The 23,450-nt window shown below is 43.0% G+C and overlaps 1 protein-coding gene across 1 annotated transcript in view; it reads right to left on the reverse strand.

Moving 5' to 3' along the window:
* Positions 1 to 23,450, reverse strand: part of TBC1D19 (TBC1 domain family member 19) — a 314,406-nt gene that overhangs the window by 26,226 nt on the left and 264,730 nt on the right. The window contains exons 17-19 of the mRNA XM_077279938.1: positions 21,558 to 21,667; positions 18,715 to 18,806; positions 10,085 to 10,200 (exon numbers count right to left, since the gene is read on the reverse strand). Coding sequence (XP_077136053.1) covers positions 10,085 to 10,200; positions 18,715 to 18,806; positions 21,558 to 21,667 — 318 coding nt within the window. The remainder of the gene's footprint in view (positions 1 to 10,084; positions 10,201 to 18,714; positions 18,807 to 21,557; positions 21,668 to 23,450) is intronic.

The raw sequence follows: 23,450 nt of genomic DNA on the forward strand, positions 1-23,450 counted from the left end.
CATGGCCGGCAGGATTGTAGTACTTCCCCGGGATCATTTTACAGGAGCCTCAATGTCACCTTTATTTTGTAGACACAAACCTGTAATGTCGGGATGACGCTTAATTCTATAGGGGCATGTTAACGACTTTTTAAGAGGGCAAGTTTCCAAATTTGGGGGTCCCTTCATAAGGAAGGGCCGAGTGAGGTCCATATTGTTTCCTATCAGGACATACCAGGGACATGACCAGATCCCTGGAATATTTGGCATATTTGACTGTCAAATGTATAGAGAAGTGGTAAGACTTGTTCCTTCTTGTGTGATGACCACTGTTGTGTTACCTGGTATTGCAGCCACACAATTGTTTACCCACTACCATAGGTAAAGTGGTTTTAGAGAATAAAAATGGTCTGATTAAAAAATGAAGAAGCGAGCACTGTTGATCAGAAGCGGGGATGTCCCCAACATGCCTAATGAGGATTCGGAGCGGTGCACCGCGCTCTTGGCCATGCCAAGGGTGCACCAAGCTCTGCCATTTACATGCAAATTAAAGGTATTTTTCTGAGCCAGTGATCCACTAACAGGTAAAGTGTTAGTGTGATTTGTATAGAGACTGTGGTGCTGACATCACTGTGACAGCCATCCAGCGAGCTCAGCGGCTGAGGGAGACGCTCCTTCTACACAGGTAGAGCCGCTGAGCTCACTGATGGGCGGCTGCGCTGTCCGCATGACGTCAGCGCCGCAGGTAATGCCGGACATTGGGAACAGCGCCAGAGACGCAGTGCTGGATCCAGCATAAAAGCCAGGTTAGTTCAATTACAGGGATTCCAAACTTGTAGCGTTTGTTTTCATTTATGTACAAAAAAAAATAGGAAATTTGCAACTACAAAAAAAAAAAATAATTTGGGAACATATGTTTTGGATTCCTTTCTGTTGCCTTATTTTAGGTAATTGCGGTGAACAAAAAAAAAATCTGGTGTTTTATAGTGTATCTATTTAGGTTTTTCACCTTTAGCCATATGTAAAATATTTTTATATTTTAAGTTGGGCAATTATACAAGCAGCAATATTACATAGGTTAAATAGGTTAATTTTTTTTATAAATTTTTACTAGAAAGCTAAACAAATCAATTCATGTCTCATCTCTACTGCTTATTATAAGGAACAAGGGGGTTGATTTCATCTTTCATACATATATATTTTTTAAAAATATATTTTTTTTATGTTTTTTTTTTTTTCCATTAGTCCTCCTTCTTGATACCATGTAAAAAACACTCAATACTTTAGTGGTGCAGAGCATTGTGATATAGACGATCTACTACAAAGTTCAGCCACTGGCCTTCATAGGAGATCCCACATGGCAGACATCAGAAACCTTCAGAAGTCACAGCTGATTACATTTACGAGGTTACACAGATATCCTTGGAACGAGCTCCGATCACATCGGTTGTTGTGCAGATACCGGCCTTGATACACAACAAGCACCAACATGGGATATAGTCAGCAGTGGGGACCGCAGGGATCTGTACTGGCAGCAGTGGGGACCGCAGGGATCTGTACTGGGAGCAGTGGGGACCGCAGGGATCTGTACTGGGAGCAGTGGGGACTGCAGGGATCTGTACTGGGAGCAGTGGGGACCGCAGGGATCTGTACTGGGAGCAGTGGGGACTGCAGGGATCTGTACTGGGAGCAGTGGGGACTGCAGGGATCTGTACTGGGAGCAGTGGGGACCGCAGGGATCTGTACTGGGAGCAGTGGGGACTGCAGGGATCTGTACTGGGAGCAGTGGGGACCGCAGGGATCTGTACTGGGAGCAGTGGGGACTGCAGGGATCTGTACTGGGAGCAGTGGGAACCGCAGGGATCTGTACTGGGAGCAGTGGGGACTGCAGGGATCTGTACTGGGAGCAGTGGGGACCACAGGGATCTGTACTGGGAGCAGTGGGGACCGCAGGGATCTGTACTGAGAGCAGTGGGGACCGCAGGGATCTTTACTGGGAGCAGTGGGAACCGCAGGGATCTGTACTGGGAGCAGTGGGGACTGCAGGGATCTGTACTGGGAGCAGTGGGGACCGCAGGGATCTGTACTGGGAGCAGTGGGGACCGCAGGGATCTGTACTGGGAGCAGTGGGGACCGCAGGGATCTGTACTGGGAGCAGTGGGGACCGCAGGGATCTGTACTGGGAGCAGTGGGGACTGCAGGGATCTGTATTGGGAGCAGTGGGGACCGCAGGGATCTGTACTGGTAGCAGTGGGGACCACAGGGATCTGTACTGGGAGCAGTGGGGACTGCAGGGATCTGTACTGGGAGCAGTGGGGACTGCAGGGATCTGTATTGGGAGCAGTGGGGACCACAGGGATCTGTACTGGGAGCAGTGGGGACTGCAGGGATCTGTACTGGGAGCAGTGGGGACCGCAGGGATCTGTACTGGGAGCAGTGGGGACTGCAGGGATCTGTATTGGGAGCAGTGAGGACCGCAGGGATCTGTACTGGGAGCAGTGGGGACCGCAGGGATCTGTATTGGGAGCAGTGGGGACTGCAGGGATCTGTGCTAGGACTGATTCTTTTTAATCTCTTTATTTATGACGTAGTGGATGGGATTGAGAGTAAAGTGTCAGTCTTTGCTGACGACACCAAACTATGTAGGATACTAAAATCTGACCTTGACATTACGATATTGCAAAACTGCTGCAGGCCACATGTCACAAAATCAAGCTAATTGTTGGAAATATTGTGTTTTTTTCCACACTGCTGGTGAAGTCCCATGGATGAACACAGGACACACAGGATGAAGAGAATTGTGGTTGTAATATCTACAGGTTTCGAAGTTATCCATCTTCCTCAGGATACAACCACAGTCCTGACGAAGATGGATAACTTCAAAAAGCACAGATATTAAAATCGCAATTCTCTTCATCCTGTGTGTCCTGTTTTCATCCATGGGTCTTCACCCACAGCGTGGAGAAACCACATATCTCCCCAACAGCGTTTATCTTGGCTTTGTGACCCGTGGCCTGCAGCAGCTGGTATTTTTTGCTCTGAATCAAAAGTGAATAACACCAATCAAAAATACGTTTCAAAGCAGGGTGTGACTAATAAGACTAAAAAATAACCTTTAATAATTTTTAGTTAAAAAGTTGGTATAACCAACTGTATATAAAAAAACATAGAAGACTCACAAGAAAAATTCCCATACAGGGGGAATAATCAATAGCTAATTGCCCAAGACTCTCTGGTCCACACAGATATAACAGTCTTTTGGGAAAAAAGCACTCCTATCCAGGAGTATGTAGACCATATACACCTCAAACCGCATATAACTTATCCCCATCCATGAAATGGAGATGCAGTACTTATGGACAGTGTATAGTAAATGGAACGATCTCACCTCAGGACTTCCTTTTTGGCCCGGGTAAGACCTCTCACATCCTCAGCATCCGAAAGGGGGGGGCGTTCGATTTCAGCCACACACATACCCATCCACGCTGTTTAGGAGGGAGATTTAAACCTCAAAACATCCCATACATTTCCCTACGCGTTTCGTTGTGACTCATCAGGGGAAAATATAGTATAGTCCCTCCACAACGGTGGGGGACCCGCAAAATGGGGGGATATAGGCAATCACCTTCATCCAGCATTGCTCGTTCTTAAGTAGCCCGCCCCATGTTATTTGGGCTGGACTGGATGACGCAGTGTGCTGTGCGTCCCCTGTGGAACGCAGCTCATGGACCGCACACATGATTTCCGGCGGCGCCTGTTGATACCGTAACTATAATAGCGCACCGCCCAATCCTATCATAGACTACAGGGCCATGTATGTCACTTCCGGTACCGTGCCCCTGTCCAGTTGCTATAGCAGCGCGACGCCCGACCATGTTCACCGGTCCAGGCGATCGCGTTGTATATCTCTTTCCGGAGTCTCAAAATAACGTTGCATCCGCCTAGAGAACAAGCCAAATGCACGTTCAATCAGTAAGGAATATATTAACCCCTGCACAATCGCTAGATATGGATTTCCGCATATTGCAAAGTTCATACAGGGTCATTCCAAAAGAATAATGTAATTGGTCCTACCAAAACCTTCTCTAGGAAGGGAGGACCATAATCACAAAGCGTATGCTGGCTATCTCATGCAAATGGGGAAGAAACTCAAAAAAGGGGGCCACTAGAAGATTTAGCCCTCACAAATAAGAACCCATAAATCTGTGAGGGGGTCCAAATGAGGATCCATAAATAATTTTAAATTTAATACTTCAAGGAGGGGACTATGAGGAGAGATGGTGGGGGAGGGGGTGAATATATAGGATTGGTGCAGAGAAATGAAGCAGGTAGAAAGATAGCGTGTGTATAACCCCAATGTACCTATCCATGCTCCTATTATTGTCTACCTAGCATATGGAGGTTGGCACCCTAGGATAGAAAGACGCAAGAATGGCGCCCCCATTCCACGACGGCTGTCCCTGTTGATGGTCCTATTAAGCCCTAATGGCGATATAAGGGAGGAAGAAAGAAAAGAGTCTATATTATCTCTTGGTTGCTTAGCCTAACTCTCCAGAAAGCAACTGTACGTGAGGATTTCATTCAAACCTCCTGGTGTTTGTGTTTTTAAGCGGAAAATCCATCTTGTCTCGCACTGTAACAGCATCTGATCCCAATTTCCTCCCCTCTTGGGTGCACCAATCCTATCAATCCCCATAAATCTGAGTCCTCGACTATCACCATTATGTGTAGTGTTAATGTGTCTGGCCAAAGGTGTATCTCTTTTCAAGGCAATGTCTCTCAGATGTTCCCCTACACGTCTCCTAAATTCGCGTATAGTCTTGCCGATATATTCCAGACCACATAGGCAGACTGCTCTATAAATAACTCCTTTGGACCTACAATTTATGAAGTGGTAGATATCATACTCTTTCCCTGTCACTCCACTCTGAAAACTCGGTCCCACCATGATTACTGGACATGCCACACACCCACTACATTTATGACATCCCTTTGGTGGTTTTGGGAGCCACGTGTCCTTCACCGGCGGGGAGTAGTGACTATGTACAAGTCTGTCCCCAACAGATCTACCCTTTTTAAAGGTGATTTGAGGGCGTTCCCCCACCATCTCTCCAATGTCCTCATCCATGTTCAAAATGGGCCAATATTTTTGCAATATTGTCCGTACTTTTTGGGCCCCATTGTTAAAGGTGGTGATAAACCTGCAAATTGGCATCTCTTCTCTCTTTGGGGCTGGTACCAGTAAGTTGTCCCTGTTGATATCCTTAACCTCATTGTATGCCTTCCTTAGGATGCCCTTAGGGTAGCCTCTGGCCAGAAACCGCATCTGTAGATCGTCTGCCTGTATCTTATATTCCTCATTGGAGGAGCAATTACGTCTTGCTCGTAGGTACTGGCCTTTAGGAATGCCCTTTTTTCAGGGGTACCGGATGGTGACTGTCCCACCTGAGAAGGGCATTTGTTGAGGTAGGCTTTCTGTAGGTTTTGGTATCCAGATGTCCATCTGGCATTTTCTGGATGTAGAGGTCTAGAAACGGTAATTTCTCTCTATGATGTTCAAAAGTGAAAGACAGTCCCAGTTGGTTGTTATTTAATTTTGCCACAAAATTAGTCAGGGTTTCAACTTCTCCATTCCAAATCAACAGCACGTCGTCTATATAGCGGGATCAAAAGGCTATATTAGCCTGTTCCTCCATGAAGGGGTCCCCAAAAACCTCGGTTTCCTCCCACCAGCCCAGGAGCAGATTCGCATATGCGGGCGCACAGGAATTGCCCATAGCGGTGCCCCTGAGCTGGTGGTAGGTCGAGCCGTTAAAGAGAAAATAGTTCTTTGTCAGACAGAAATCAAGTAGGTCCAGGATAAATTTATTATGTCCCGAATATTGTTGACCCCTACTTTTGATGAAATATTCTACTGCCCTTAAACCGTCCCTGTGTCTTATAGACGAATAGAGTGCCTCTACATCGATACTACAGAGAATGGCCTCTGGTTCTAGGCTCAATCCGTCAATTTTCCTCAATAGGTCCATTGAATCTCTAGTGTATGAGTTCAAAGATGTAACATATGTTTTGAGAACCTCATCCAGATAAATTCCTACATGATGGCAAAGGCTGTTGATTCCTGAAACTATCGGTCTCCCTTTGAGTGGAACTAGGCCCTTGTGGACCTTTGGGAGGCAATAGAATGTTGCCACCGTTGGATGTTGTGGAAATAGATATTCAAATTCATTTTTGTCAATCAAACCATTACTCTTTCCTTCATCTAAGACCATTTTGAGCTGTTGTTTATACAATGAGGTGGGGTTTGAGGGCATCTTTTCATAATTCCCTGGATCTCTAAGGATCCCCTCACACATAGCCACATAATCCTCATGGTTCATGACCACAGTGTTCCCCCCTTTATCTGAGGGTTTGATTACGATCTTGGGGTCCTTCTCTAGGCCCTTTAAGGTCTCCATTTCTAACCTAGATAAATTGTACCTCCCCCTCATTGGCTCCTTTTCAAGCTTTTCCAGATCCCTGGTTACCAGCTCCTCAAAGATGTCAATTGCCGATCGATCACCCTGTATTGGGGGCATTCTTTTGCTTCTACTTTTAAGTCTAGTAAAAGGACCTTTCCCCGTATTTTCTGGGGTTGAGTCAGCCAAATCATACAAAAACCTTACATCTGCTAACAATGTGTCCGGTATATCCATATCTCTACACGTCCTCTTATCCTCTCTCACAAAAGATTTTTTCCACTTGAGTTTTCTTGTGAAAAGGTGCAACTCATACACTAGAGATTCAATGGACCTATTGAGGAAAATTGACGGATTGAGCCTAGAACCAGAGGCCATTCTCTGTAGTATCGATGTAGAGGCACTCTATTCGTCTATAAGACACAGGGACGGTTTAAGGGCAGTAGAATATTTCATCAAAAGTAGGGGTCAACAATATTCGGGACATAATAAATTTATCCTGGACCTACTTGATTTCTGTCTGACAAAGAACTATTTTCTCTTTAACGGCTCGACCTACCACCAGCTCAGGGGCACCGCTATGGGCAATTCCTGTGCGCCCGCATATGCGAATCTGCTCCTGGGCTGGTGGGAGGAAACCGAGGTTTTTGGGGACCCCTTCATGGAGGAACAGGCTAATATAGCCTTTTGGTCCCGCTATATAGACGACGTGCTGTTGATTTGGAATGGAGACGTTGAAACCCTGACTAATTTTGTGGCAAAATTAAATAACAACCAACTGGGACTGTCTTTCACTTTTGAACATCATAGAGAGAAATTACCGTTTCTAGACCTCTACATCCAGAAAATGCCAGATGGACATCTGGATACCAAAACCTACAGAAAGCCTACCTCAACAAATGCCCTTCTCAGGTGGGACAGTCACCATCCGGTACCCCTGAAAAAGGGCATTCCTAAAGGCCAGTACCTACGAGCAAGACGTAATTGCTCCTCCAATGAGGAATATAAGATACAGGCAGACGATCTACAGATGCGGTTTCTGGCCAGAGGCTACCCTAAGGGCATCCGAAGGAAGGCATACAATGAGGTTAAGGATATCAACAGGGACAACTTACTGGTACCAGCCCCAAAGAGAGAAGAGATGCCAATTTGCAGGTTTATCACCACCTTTAACAATGGGGCCCAAAAAGTACGGACAATATTGCAAAAATATTGGCCCATTTTGAACATGGATGAGGACATTGGAGAGATGGTGGGGGAACGCCCTCAAATCACCTTTAAAAAGGGTAGATCTGTTGGGGACAGACTTGTACATAGTCACTACTCCCCGCCGGTGAAGGACACATGGCTCCCAAAACCACCAAAGGGATGTCATAAATGTAGTGGGTGTGTGGCATGTCCAGTAATCATGGTGGGACCGAGTTTTCAGAGTGGAGTGACAGGGAAAGAGTATGATATCTACCACTTCATAAATTGTAGGTCCAAAGGAGTTATTTATAGAGCAGTCTGCCTATGTGGTCTGGAATATATCGGCAAGACTATACGCGAATTTAGGAGACGTGTAGGGGAACATCTGAGAGACATTGCCTTGAAAAGAGATACACCTTTGGCCAGACACATTAACACTACACATAATGGTGATAGTCGAGGACTCAGATTTATGGGGATTGATAGGATTGGTGCACCCAAGAGGGGAGGAAATTGGGATCAGATGATGTTACAGTGCGAGACAAGATGGATTTTCCGCTTAAAAACACAAACACCAGGAGGTTTGAATGAAATCCTCACGTACAGTTGCTTTCTGGAGAGTTAGGCTAAGCAACCAAGAGATAATATAGACTCTTTTCTTTCTTCCTCCCTTATATCGCCATTAGGGCTTAATAGGACCATCAACAGGGACAGCCGTCGTGGAATGGGGGCGCCATTCTTGCGTCTTTCTATCCTAGGGTGCCAACCTCCATATGCTAGGTAGACAATAATAGGAGCATGGATAGGGACATTGGGGTTATACACACGCTATCTTTCTACCTGCTTCATTTCTCTGCACCAATCCTATATATTCACCCCCTCCCCCACCATCTCTCCTCATAGTCCCCTCCTTGAAGTATTAAATTTAAAATTATTTATGGATCCTCATTTGGACCCCCTCACAGATTTATGGGTTCTTATTTGTGAGGGCTAAATCTTCTAGTGGCCCCCTTTTTTGAGTTTCTTCCCCATTTGCATGAGATAGCCAGCATACGCTTTGTGATTATGGTCCTCCCTTCCTAGAGAAGGTTTTGGTAGGACCAATTACATTATTCTTTTGGAATGACCCTGTATGAACTTTGCAATATGCGGAAATCCATATCTAGCGATTGTGCAGGGGTTAATATATTCCTTACTGATTGAACGTGCATTTGGCTTGTTCTCTAGGCGGATGCAACGTTATTTTGAGACTCCGGAAAGAGATATACAACGCGATCGCCTGGACCGGTGAACATGGTCGGGCGTCGCGCTGCTATAGCAACTGGACAGGGGCACGGTACCGGAAGTGACATACATGGCCCTGTAGTCTATGATAGGATTGGGCGGTGCGCTATTATAGTTACGGTATCAACAGGCGCCGCCGGAAATCATGTGTGCGGTCCATGAGCTGCGTTCCACAGGGGACGCACAGCACACTGCGTCAACCAGTCCAGCCCAAATAACATGGGGCGGGCTACTTAAGAACGAGCAATGCTGGATGAAGGTGATTGCCTATATCCCCCCATTTTGCGGGTCCCCCACCGTTGTGGAGGGACTATACTATATTTTCCCCTGATGAGTCACAACGAAATGCGTAGGGAAATGTATGGGATGTTTTGAGGTTTAAATCTCCCTCCTAAACAGCGTGGATGGGTATGTGTGTGGCTGAAATCGAACGCCCCCCCCTTTCGGATGCTGAGGATGTGAGAGGTCTTACCCGGGCCAAAAAGGAAGTCCTGAGGTGAGATCGTTCCATTTACTATACACTGTCCATAAGTACTGCATCTCCATTTCATGGATGGGGATAAGTTATATGCGGTTTGAGGTGTATATGGTCTACATACTCCTGGATAGGAGTGCTTTTTTCCCAAAAGACTGTTATATCTGTGTGGACCAGAGAGTCTTGGGCAATTAGCTATTGATTATTCCCCCTGTATGGGAATTTTTCTTGTGAGTCTTCTATGTTTTTTTATATACAGTTGGTTATACCAACTTTTTAACTAAAAATTATTAAAGGTTATTTTTTAGTCTTATTAGTCACACCCTATTTTTTGCTCTGAAAGTGTTGTGGACCTACAACCCCATCAGGTGAACAAGTACTCTACACCCATTAATTGCTACTACTGGATACGACCCTATTGCCCTATAATTTTGCTTCCCAGCTTCTTGATACAAGTCAATGAGAATACAGAACAACGCCACCTTCCAATGTACTGATCCTGGACAGAAGGTGCTCTCCCCACAGACATGTGCCTCCTGTACCTAATGGAAAATATAGTCCTGGGAACACTTAAAGGGAAATATACGGACTGGAGCGCAGGGGATTACATGCTAGAAATACCAATTGGTTTAACTAGTTTAAACACTGGCACTTTATTTTTGAAAGTTAATGGAGTCATTCCTTAAATCAACTAGCCTACCTGCAAGTATCTCCAAAGAGTTGTAGCCAAGGATCCTATCCCAGAGAAGAAGCAGCTGGTCTGTGGCCAAATAGCCAGAAAAGCCTCGAACCATCCATTTAAATGATATCCGCAGCCTAAATGACAAAATATTATTACTTCATGTAAATATACTTCTTCTAGAACATGTGTAATTATTAATACTTACAGTACATCAAAAGTTATCTACATTTTCCAAACATTTTACTCAGGTTTATAAATACAGTGGATATAAAAAAATCTTCACGACCTTCTGACAATGCCAGGTCTTTGTCATGTAAAAGAATCGTTTCATAACTTTTAGTTTTCAATAAAATTTTACAGATTATGAGTGACAAAAACAAAAATTACCCATCCAAAAAGATTAAAAAAACCCAAAATCTACAATAGGGTGGTAGCATAAATCTCTACACTGCTACACTAACACTTTGTTGAATTACCCTTTGACTTTATTACTGGATTCAGTCTTGAATTAGCAATCCGTGCCCATTCTTCTTTGCAGGAGAGCTCCAAATCTGTCAGATTGTGAGGGCATCTCCTGTGTACAGCGCCCTCTTCAGGGACCCCACAGATTTTCTATTGGATTCAGAACAGGGCTCTGGCTGAGCCATTTGAAAACTCTGATCATCTTCTGCTGAAGCCATTTTTTAAAATTTATTTGGAGATATATTTAAGGTCGTTATGAAGTTGAAAGGTGAATCTCGTTATCTTCAGGTTTTTTTTTTTTTTTTTTTTTTTTTTTTTTAGTAACGGTCTAAAGGTTTTGCTGCAAAATTGACTGATATTTGGTATTTGGAACCATCCAAGCTCGGGTGGTGCCTAATGTGTGGAAGTGGCAAGTGATATAGAAACATGGGACATTTAACCTTGGATCTTCCCTGGTGCGTTGGCAAGTGGGTTAATAGTTTAGGGGTTGATGTCAGCTGTTTTATGTCTGGGCAGCCCAATCTCCAGACTTGAACCCCATTGAAAACCTCTGGAATGTAATCAAGAGGATGATGGATAGTCACAAGCCATCAAACAAAGAAGAACTGCTTACATTTTTGCACCAGGAACAGTGTGAAAGACTGGTGGAAAGCATGCCAAGACGCATTAAAGCTGTGATTAAAAATCATGGTTATTCCACAAAATATTGATTTCTGAACTCTTCCTGGGTTAAAACATTAGTATTGTTGTTTCTAAATGATTTTGAACTTGTATTCTTTGCATTATTTGAGGTCTGAAATCACTGGTTTTTTAAAAAACAATTTGACCATTTCTCCTTTTCAGAACAAAAATACAAAATTTATTGCTTGGAAATTTGGAGACATGTTGTCAGAAGTTTACAGAATAAATGACAAACAATTTTACTCAAAAAATATACCTATAAAGAGAAAAATCAAACTGAAAATTTTGCAGTGGTCTCAATTTTTTCCAGAGCTGTATGTGTGTGCGCAAATTTCAGTGTGTTTCCACGGACCGTGTGTTCATGTGCAAAACGCATAGACATGTCCGTTTTTTTCCGGCTGCACGGTCCGCAATACGTCCCGCACACGTGCACACTGATGACACATGGATGACATCTGTGTATCATCAGTGTGACACATACCGGCGTCTAGGAAAAATACTACAGTTGGCACTGAATCCAACTCTCATCATTGTCTCCGGGTCTCCAGCGATCAGTGAGATCAGGCAACGCTGATGAAAGTTGTAGTCAGCACCCGCACTGTGAATAGCACACATTAAAATATTAATAGTTTAATTGAAAAAAAAAAAGGCGAGGGAAAGCAGACAGTTATTATTCTGGGGAGGGTGGGAAGAGGGCAACCAATAGCCATAAAATGTTCACCTCCTGTTAACCCCTTCACCCCCAAGGGTGGTTTGCACGTTAATGACCGGGCCAATTTTTACAATTCTGACCACTGTCCCTTTATGAGGTTATAACTCTGGCACGCTTCAACGGATCTTGGCGATTCTGACATTGTTTTCTCGTGACATATTGTACTTCATGATAGTGGTAAAATTTCTTTGATATTACCTGCGTTTATTTGCAAAAAAAATGGAAATTTGGCGAAAATTTTGAAAATTTTTATGCCCTTAAATCACAGAGATATGTCACACAAAATACTTAATAAGTAACATTTCCCACATGTCTACTTTACATCAGCACAATTTTGGAACCAAAATTTTTTTTTGTTAGGGAGTTATAAGGGTTAAAAGTTGACCAGCAATTTCTCATTTTTACAACACCATTTTTTTTTAGGGACCACATCTCATTTGAAGTCATTTTGAGGGGTCTATATGATAGAAAATACCCAAGTGTGACACCATTCTAAAAACTGCACCCCTCAAGGTGCTCAAAACCACATTCAAGAAGTTTATTAACCCTTCTGGTGCTTCACAGGAATTTTTGGAATGTTTAAATAAAAATGAACATTTAACTTTTTTTCACAAAAAATTTACTTCAGCTCCAATTTGTTTTATTTTACCAAGGGTAACAGGAGAAAATGGACCCCAAAAGTTGTTGTACAATTTGTCCTGAGTACGCTGATACCCCATACGTGGGGATAAACCACTGTTTGGGCGCATGGGAGACCTCGGAAGGGAAGGAGCGCCGTTTGACTTTTCAATGCAAAATTGACAGGAATTGAGATGGGATGTCATGTTGCGTTTGGAGAGCCCCTGATGTGCCTAAACATTGAAACCCCCCACAAGTGACACCATTTTGGAAAGTAGACCCCCTAAGGAAGTTATCTAGATGTGTTTTGAGCGCTTTGACCCACCAAGGGCTTCACAGAAGTTAATAATGCAGAGCCGTAAAAATAAAACAAAAATTTTTTCCCACAAAAATTATTTTTTTAGCCCCCAGTTTTGTATTTTCCCGAGGGTAGCAGGAGAAATTGGACCCCAAAATTTGTTGTCCAATTTGTCCTGAGTGCGCTGATACCCCATATGTGGGGGGAACCACCGTTTGGATGCATGGAAGGGCTCGGAAGTGAAGGAGAGCCATTTGGAATGCAGACTTAGATGGAATGGTCTGCAGGCGTCACATTGCGTTTGCAGAGCCCCTAATGTACCTAAACAGTAGAAACCCCCCACAAGTGACACCATGTTGGAAAGTAGACCCCCTAAGGAACTTATCTAGATGTGTGGTGAGTGCTTTGACCCACCAAGGGCTTCACAGAAGTTTATAATGCAGAGCCGTAAAAATAAAACAAAAATTTTTTCCCACAAAAATTATTTTTCAGCCCCCAGTTTTGTATTTTCCCGAGGGTAACAGGAGAAATTGGACCCCAAAAGTTGTTGTCCAATTTGTCCTGAGATCGCTGATACCCCATATGTGGGGGGAACCACCGTTTGGACGCATGGAAGGGCTCGGAAGTGAAGGAGCGCCATTTGGAATGCAGACTTAGATGGAATGGTCTGCAGGCGTCACATTGCGTTTGCAGAGCCCCTAATGTACCTAAACAGTAGAAGCCCCGCACAAGTGACCCCATTTTGAAAACTAGACCCCCCAAGGAACTTATCTAGATGTGTTGTAAGAACTTTGAACCCCCAAGTGTTTCACTACAGTTTATAACGCAGAGCCGTGAAAATAAAAAATCTTTTTTTTTCCCACAAAAATTATTTTTTAGCCCCCAGTTTTGTATTTTCCCAGGGGTAACAGGAGAAATTGGACCCCAAAGGTTGTTGTCCTATTTGTCCTGAGTACGCTGATACCCCATATGTTGGGGTAAACCCCTGTTTGGGCACACGGGAGAGCTCGGAAGGGAAGGAGCACTGTTTTACTTTTTCAACGCAGAATTGGCTGGAATTGAGATCGGACGCCATGTCGCGTTTGGAGAGCCCCTGATGTGCCAAAACAGTGGAAACCCCCCAATTATAACTGAAACCCTAATCCAAACACACCCCTAACCCTAATCCCAACAGTAACCCTAACCACACCTCTAACCCTGACACACCCCTAACCCTAATCCCAACCCTATTCCCAACCGTAAATGTAATCTAAACCCTAACCGTAACTTTAGCCCCAACCCTAACCCTAACTTTAGCCCCAACCCTAACTGTAGCCTTAACCCTAGCCCCAACCCTAGCCCTAACCCTAACCCTAACGGGAAAATGGAAATAAATACATTTTTTTTATTTTTCCCTAACTAAGGGGGTGATGAAGGGGGGTTTGATTTACTTTTATAGCGAGTTTTTTAGCGGATTTTTATGATTGGCAGCCGTCACACACTGAAAGACGCTTTTTATTGCAAAAAATATTTTTTGCGTTACCACATTTTGAGAGCTATAAATTTTCCATATTTTGGTCCACAGAGTCATGTGAGGTCTTGTTTTTTGCGGGACGAGTTGACGTTTTTATTGGTAACTTTTTGGGCACGTCACATTTTTTGATCGCTTTTTATTCCGATTTTTGTGAGGCAGAATGACCAAAAACCAGCTATTCATGAATTTCTTTTGGGAGAGGCGTTTATACTGTTCCGCGTTTGGTAAAATTGATAAAGCAGTTTTATTCTTCGGGTCAGTACGATTACAGCGATACCTCATTTATATTATTTTTTTATGTTTTGGCGCTTTTATACGATAAAAACTATTTTATGGAAAAAATAATTATTTTTGCATTGCTTTATTCTCAGGACTATAACTTTTTTATTTTTTTGCTGATCATGCTGTATGGCGGCTCGTTATTTGCGGGACAAGATGACGCTTTCAGCGGTACCATGGTTATTTATATCTGTCTTTTTGATCGCGTGTTATTCCACTTTTTGTTCGGCGGTATGATAATAAAGCGTTGTTTTTTGCCTCGTTTTTTTTTTTTTTTTCTTACGGTGTTTACTGAAGGGGTTAACTAGTGGGCCAGTTTTATAGGTCGGGTCGTTACGGACGCGGCGATACTAAATATGTGTACTTTTATTGTTTTTTTTTTTTTATTTAGATAAAGAAATTTATGGGAATAATATATTTTTTTTTTTTCATTATTTTGGAATATTTTTTTTTATTTTTTTTTACACATTTGGAAATTTTTTTTTTTTACTTTTTTACTTTGCCCCAGGGGGGGACAATACAGATCGGTGATCTGCCAGTTTGCATAGCACTCTGACAGATCACCGATCTGAGAGAAGTGCAGGCTGCTTCACAGTGCCTGCTCTGAGCAGGCTTCTGTGAAGCCACCTCCCTCCCTGCAGGACCCGGATCCGCGGCCATCTTGGATCCGGGTCTGGAGCAGGCAGGGAGGGACGTAAGACCCTCGCAGCAACGCGATCACATCGCGTTGCTGCGGGGGGCTCAGGGAAGCCCGCAGGGAGCCCCCTCCCTGCGCGATGCTTCCCTGCACCGCCGGCACATCGCGATCATGTTTGATCGCGGTGTGCCGGGGGTTAATGTGCCGGGAGCGGTCCGTGACCGCTCCTGGCACATAGTGCCGGATGTCAGCTGCGATAGGCAGCTGACACCCGGCCGCGATCGGCCGCGCTCCCCCCGTGATACGGGCCCACCCCACCTCGACGGGATAGTACGTCCGATGTCAGAAAGGGGTTAATAACAGCTCACATCTGTTTGCTTAGCATTTACTGGTTATTAAAAAGGGGGGGGGGGCGGAAAAAAATGACGTGGGGGTCCCCCTCTTTTTACTAACCAGCAAAGGCTAAACAGACTGCTGATATTAATAGGCTTGAAAGGGGCCATAGATATTGGCCCACTAACAGATTATTTACACCAGCCCTTAGCTGCCCCAGAAATGGTGCATCCATTACATGTCAAAAGTAATAAAGATACACTGAGAAAAGTCCTTTTAATAAAAAAAAAAAAAACACATCCGGATGAGTTGGGGATCGTTGTGAGACCTCATCATTATGCACTTATGGTGGAAAGGTGAAGATTACTTTGATTTTTTATTTTGGATTAACAAATGAGTAAAGAAGAGTGTAATTATTGGGTGTGATTTGTACAATTGAAGGACTTTTCTCTGTGTCTTTATTAGCATTTTGCTACACTGATGACATTTTAATCATCTGGACGGAGTCTGAGTCACAGCTAAAGACGTTCCATGAACAGTTTAATCAATTTCATCCCACCATCAACTTGACACTCAACTACTCCTGTACTGAAATTAACTTTTTGGACACCATCATTAAGCTGCAGAACAATAAAATAGAGACATCACTGTATCAGAAGCCAGTCGAACGTCCAACATACCTTAAATGGGACAGTTTTCATCCAAAACACATAAAAAACTCTATTGTCTACAGCCAAGCCATCAGATACAGTCCTATATGTTCCAACCCCATGGACAGGGATAAACACCTTGGTCGCCTCAGAAAGACCTTTTTGAATCAGGGCTACCATCCAAGAACAATTGAAAACCAGATCACAAGAGCCACCAGAATATCAAGGAATCACCTGCTACATTACAAAGCTAAAGAAGAAAATAACCGGGTACCTCTAGTAGTTACCTACAATCCAAATCTGGAGGTGCTAAGGGGAGCTGCACAGAAATGACAACCTTTACTCCAAAAAGATGCCCGCTTACAATCCATTTTTCCAGACCGCCCACTACTGTGTTTTAGGCAGCCCCCAAGTCTAAGAAGCATCATTGTCAGAAGCTCCCTGTCCTCTCCAACAGCTGCAGGTACCTTTCCTTGCAACCAGAAAAAATGTAAAACCTGTCCATTTATAATGACCACGGACAAGATATAGATCTCCAATTCACATCAGGACTACAAGATACCAGGTACTTTCAGCTGCATCACTTCTAATGTGGTGTACTTAATTATTCGTACTAAATGTCCAACTGGGGGTCTGTATGTTGGGGGACAGGGCAAAAACTGAGAACAAGGATAAATTCTCACCGCCATACAATAAGAGAAAAAAGAAAGGATCTACCAGTGGCCAAATATTTTTGTATACCTGATCATAGCACCATAGACCTGAAATTACTTGTATTGAAAGGTAGCTTCAAATCTCAGAGAGACAGGAGAATCTGGGAATATAAACTTATGACGACCTTTGACACACTTAGTGCAGGAATGAATGTGTCGCATGGATTTATGTTTTTTTTACATCAATTAAGGAATTTGCACTTCAGACCATGTGGGGTCATCATAACAGAACCAGACCCCAATCAGAGTACAACAAAACATTCACTCCTAATCTAGGAACTTTCCAATATTTATGGACACAACTGTTTATCATTTATCACTCTCCCATAATGACAGTTCTGTGCTATGTTGTGCATAAATATGTGATTCTTCAGAAATTGCTTTAGTCTGTGCCTGATGAAGAGACCTGAGTAGTCTCAAAAGCTTGCAATTTGTTACCATCTTTTCAGTTAGCCATTAAAAGGTATCAACCACTGAGGACTCTCAATTCAAAATTTTTTTCCAAAATACTTTAGTAATCTTCAGATTTAATGATGTCTTGTACACAGTCAAGGCACCCAGTGCCAGAGGCAGAACAACTCCAAAACATCTTTGAACCTCCATCATATTTGACTGTGTTATTTTGTTTGTAGACCTCATTCTGTTTTCGGTAAACAGTGGAATTATGTGTTTTTTTTTACAAAAAGTTCTATCTTGGTGTCACCTGTCCACAAGATGCTTTCCTAGAATGATTTTGGCTTACTCATGTACATTTTGACAAATTGCTGAGTAACTTCTTTTTATGTCTCTGTGTCAGCAGTGGGGTCCTCCTGGGTCTCCTGCCATAGCATTTCACTTCATTCAAATGTTGTTGGATAGTTCGTGCTGACACTCATGTACCCTGAGCCTGCAGGACAAGTCGAATTTCTTTGGAACTTGATTGGAGCTGGTTATCCACCATCTGGACTATCCTGCGTTGCAGCCTTTGATCAACCTTTCTCTGTCAACATCCAGAGAGATTAGCTAGAGTGCCATGGGTTGTAAACTTCTTGATTATATTGCGCAACAAAGGAACATCAAGATCTCTTGAGATGGACTTGTAATCTTGAGATTGTTGATATTTTTCAACAATTTTGGTTCTCAAGTCCTCAGACTGTTCTCTTCTCCTCTGTCTGTTCTCCATGCTTAGTGTGGAACACACATACACACAATGCAAAGATTGAGTTAACTTCTCCCATTTTAATTTGGTTTCAGGTATGATTTTCATAGCACCCACACCTGTTACTTGCCACAGGTGAGTTCGAATGAGCATCACGTGCTTGAGGCAAAGTTGTTTACCCACAATTCTGAAAAGGTGGCAACAACTTTGTCTGGCCCATTTTTGGAGTTTCGTGTGAAATTATGTCCAATTTGCCTTTTTTTCTCTTCTTTTTGTTGTTCCAATATACACAAAGGAAATAAACAGGTGTATAACAAAACGTGTGATTGCAATAATTTTCTGGGAGAATACTTTTGACCATGACTATGTTTTTAGGTTGACAAACCATAGTAAATAGGACCACAAAGTTGTTTCTTACAGAATAAACAGTTGTGCTTGAATACACCCTGCAAACAATAGATTCCGCAGGCAAAGTGTTGTAAAATTAAACCTACTTTTCAATGCTGTTTAAGACAAGAGAGTTTAGATAAATGGTGTATAATAACGTGAAATAGCACTCCCCCGTCCCCCACGTCCAAAATACAAAAATATATATATGTGCAAAAGCAACATACGGTTGTGCACCAATCTCCCGAAGGTGGTAAAAGAGTTGTGGAAGATGAGTCTGTAGAAGAGTCTCAAACAGCAGACACAGCGACATTATTCCCTAGGTGAGAAATTATAAGATTATACTCAGGGGTCACCATGGAAAGTCTGATACTTTAACAAAATATATTGGTTAAAACTGCTTAAAAGAATAGACTGACGATTTGCACCATAACATACTGTTCCTTCTTTGGATGACAATAAAGGGGTAACTGTCAATTACATTTTTATTTAAAAAAAAAAACAAATGCACACATGAAAATACGCAACTTTGTAATATATCGTATCCGAGAAACCTGCTTCAGTCACCTCCAGGACTGATCTTTCATTCTCAATTAATAAGTAAAATCTGTTCAGTCTGTCATCAGTGAATACAGACTTTCCCTTTACGGAGATGGGATGCTTGTTAACCCCTTCACGAGGCAGCTAATTTCCATTTTTCCTCCCCTTTTTCCTAGAGCCATAACTCTTATTTTTCTGCCCACACAGACATATGAGCGCCTGTTTTTAGCGGGATGAGTTGTACTTGAATGACACCATTCACTTTACCATATAGTGAACTCGAAAATTGTTAAAAAAAAAAAATCCAAGCTGGGTGAAATTGTGAAAAAAAAGTCCCACAATTCTGATATCGTTTTTTGGGAATTGTTCTAACGGTGTCCATTTTGTGATAAAATGATCAAGGAATACGATTCAATTCATCGATACAATTAAGGCGATACCAAACATGTCCAGTTTTTTTAAATAATTTTAGCTGTGAAAAAAAAAATCAGAAGTTTGCAAAAAAAAATTTTTTATTGCTGTGTCACCATTTTCCAAGACCCGGAGAAGTTTTTATTTTTCGGCCAATGGAACTGTGTGTGGCTTATTTTATGAGGGGCGCGAGGACAATTTTATTAGTACCATTTTGTAATAGAATAGAAATAGAATAGTCTCTTTTTGATCACTAATACTATATACAGCGATGCCTTAGTGATTTCTGCTATATACAGCAATGCTGTCTCCTCTGAAGCCCGGCCACAGGAATGGTTGAAGAGAAGCACCGTAATGACAGGCACAGGGGGTCGTCAGCCGACCCCCCGCTGTCATGACTACCCATCGGCGAACCATGATCACATCACGGGCAAAGTTAATGACGTGCGCACGTCGGCACGTGTTAAATGTAGATGTCAGAGATTGACAGCGGCATTTAACACATTAACAATCGCAGGCGGAGCACTGCTCCGTAGAGCTTTATGAGCACCAACTGTCATCTCCTATCTTCGTAATGGGAAATTTGTATTCACTGAAGACATCTTACTCAGGAATTGAGAAACTTGGGTATGAAAGATCAGTCAAGGAGGAGAAAGAAGGAGATTCCGCCAATACAAAATATTACAAAGTTTATTATTTTGAAAAAAATTATAATGACAGTTACACCTGAAAGAAAGATAGTTTTAATCAAGGGGAGCACAGTGGCTCAGTGGTTAGCACTGCAGCCGTGGAGCGCTGGGGTCCAGTATCTAAATCCCTCCAAGGAAAACAACTGCAAGGAGTCTGTAGGTTCTCCCCGTGTTTGCGTGGGTGTCACCGGTTTCCTCCCACACTCCATGAATGTACGGATAGGGGATTAGATTGTGAGCCCCCATGGAGACATAGATGATAATGGAATTATTGGTGCTATACAAAGGAGTACAAAAAGTAAAAATAATCCAACCACTCTTCTTAGTTTTAAATATTTGGACAATGGTCACACATAGAAAGCTCTAGGAAAGATCGTTTATGCTGTGCCCGATGTCATTAGATACGTGTAGAAGAGTGTGAAAGATTGTAATGGCCAATATTCACTAAAATTTATAATGAAGCGATCATTGATAACATGATTATCCATGAAAAGATATAAATCTGCTACTATATGACGTGTATGGAAACCTTAACACTAAAACAATACTTAGTGCAAGTCTCAGAGGAGGCACTGACATTAATACATTTATGGCATATCCTATGGTTATGCTATAGAAGACTCATGAGATAACTACGGTACTTTAAGAAGATCTATGTTCTACTTCCTCACAGTTTTGTGTTCCCGCTATTGGTTCATGCAGAAGATCACCTACCTTATGTACTACCGTGGATATGGTTCAAGTCTGATGAAGGCCTCTGGGTCATTAATAGTGTTACTACAGGAACAAGGCCCTAATGAAATTACAACACCGATCCACAATTCCTCAAGCACATTGTGCTGTTCTGCAGAGAGTTTATGCATCTTCCTCCCTCGGCATTACAAAAGGAGACAAGATTGCTTACTTCTTAAATTGAAAAAAACAAACAAGTACTGACCTACTGAAGCCGTACAGCTCCTCCCCATTGGTCTATGTTGGCAGTGTTGCAGCAGTGAGGTTACATCTGCAACACGCGAAGAATGCAGCCTCGGTGGTCCCAGTGATTGGCTGCAGTGTTCACATACTGTACACGTGACACTGTACACAAATGGTGGAGAGCAGCAAGCACAAGCACCCTTGTCTTAATATTTAAGGATACTGTACAATACTTATTTATTTTACTCGCTTATATACCTCCATTAATTGCACAGCACTTTACAGACATTAGATTCCCTATCAGTATGTCACATAGGAGTGTGGGAGGAAACCGGAGAACCCGGAGGAAACCCACGCAAACACAGAGAGAACATACAAACTCCTTGCAGATGTTGCTCTTGGTGGGATTTGAACCCAGAACCCCAGCGCTGCATTGCTAACCACTGAGCCACCATGTATCCCTGGTATTTTTTATAAAATTACAACAATACCAAAGATTAATGTCGATGACTTACAGATATGTGAGAGGAGATTGAGTGGAGCCTGAAGAAGTAGCGCATGTACATCTCACGGAATACTTGATACAATTTGGCCGGCTCGTGATACAAAAAGCACAAGGGTGCAACTGAAAAACAAACATACATATAGTAAAAAAAAACAATACGTATAATAAGTGTGTGCAGGAATAGGAACAAGCCTCTGAAGAATCATCAATACATGCATTGCAGTGATGAAGCCCTTCTTTGTTGCACCTCTGCAGTACTTTCACCCAGTCAGTGACATTTTGTATTCTGCTCAGGTGCGGATTTCCAAGCAAAGAGAATATAAATCATTACTGGTCCCATGACTTTTCCTCATAGGCATGTACTTAGCATTACGGCAGGGCAGAGCGCAGTAGGAGAAGGAATAGGAAATATACAGATAGAGGAAAATAGAAGATGGGCGGTATGACACAGCACTGAACACTGTTTAGCGCCCGCTCTCGGTTACTGGAGAGCTGCTTCTAGTCATTTCAATAGGCGCTGACCTGCAGTATGCGGTGGACACCACTACATAGCGGGACAGAGCTGTGGGATTCTACTCAGTACATGCCGGAGCTGGGAACAGCCAACTAATGGGGGTCCCAGGAGTCTGACCCCTACAAATCTCAAGTTTATGATCTATTATAAAGATAAGTTATCAATATCAAAGAAAAAGGACAACCATTTTACGCAGTGGCACATGTAAAATTAATAAAAAGAGTAACAACGGAGAGGGGAAAAAAATATTGAAAACAACTTTGGAGGGAACAATAAGACACTGTTGAGAGAGCTTTGGGGCGTGAGAGTGGACTGCCTCTAATTATGGTGTACATAATGCAAACTGAATCATATCGGCATTAATCCATGGGAACAAATATGCAAATTAGCCACCTGAGGGAAGAAAAGCCATGTAGGTCATAGGAAGCTGAATACAATGATGCCCTGATATTTGCGATCCGATGTCTTACTCCAGATAGATCCACATTTTTCTTAAAGGAAAGGTGCCGCAATTTTGTTTTTGTATTAAAAATGATTGTTTATAGAAACAATTATCTTTAATACAAAATTATTTTTTTTAACCTTAATATCTTTTTTATTATTAATAATTTTTGCAGCCACTGGGCGCCGCCATTTTGTTTTGCAGGAGTGTAAGAGTCCCAGCACGACAGTTTCTCTCTGCATTTACGGCAGCTCTGTGCATAGGACTCAGCAGTCGGGAGCCGACCTCATTATCTCCTGCTCTGATCTGGCCACGCCCCCTGGGCTGTCTCCACATCAAAGCAGAGGCAGGAGGTCGGCGCCATGTTTCTTCAGCCCACAGTGTGTGAGCTCCACTGTGACTGAGAGCTGTGCTGTTGGAGGGGCAGCTCCAGCTGCCTCTCCTCTCACACTGTCAGCAGTCGGCTGTTCCCTGTCCTCTGGTGCCCTGGCTCAATCTCTAGAATCGCTAGAGAGGGTGAAGTGCTGGGGTCTGATGTCCTCTATCAGGAGCTGCAGAGAGGTAACAGGGGGGGAGGGGGAGGCTCTGTGCTGCTCCGACCCTGACTCACTGCAGCCACTGATCAAGGACATCAGACCGTGTATCTATCACTATACTGTGCTGAGCCATGTATCTAATCCTCTCCTGTATGATACTGTCTGCTGTGCCCTGTACCTAATCCTCTCCTGTGTGATACTATGCTGAGCCATGCATCAAATCCTATACTGTGTGATACTGAATGCTGAGCCGTGTATCTAATCCTGTATTGTGTGATACTGTCTGCTGAGCCGTGTATCTAATCCTATCCTGTGTGATACTGTGCTGAGCTGTGTATCTAATCCTATCCTGTGTGATACTGTGCTGAGTCGTGTATCTAATCCTCTCCTGTGTGATACTGACTGCTGAGC

The sequence above is a fragment of the Ranitomeya variabilis genome, chromosome 1 (assembly GCF_051348905.1).
Source record: "Ranitomeya variabilis isolate aRanVar5 chromosome 1, aRanVar5.hap1, whole genome shotgun sequence".
NCBI lineage: Eukaryota > Metazoa > Chordata > Amphibia > Anura > Dendrobatidae > Ranitomeya > Ranitomeya variabilis.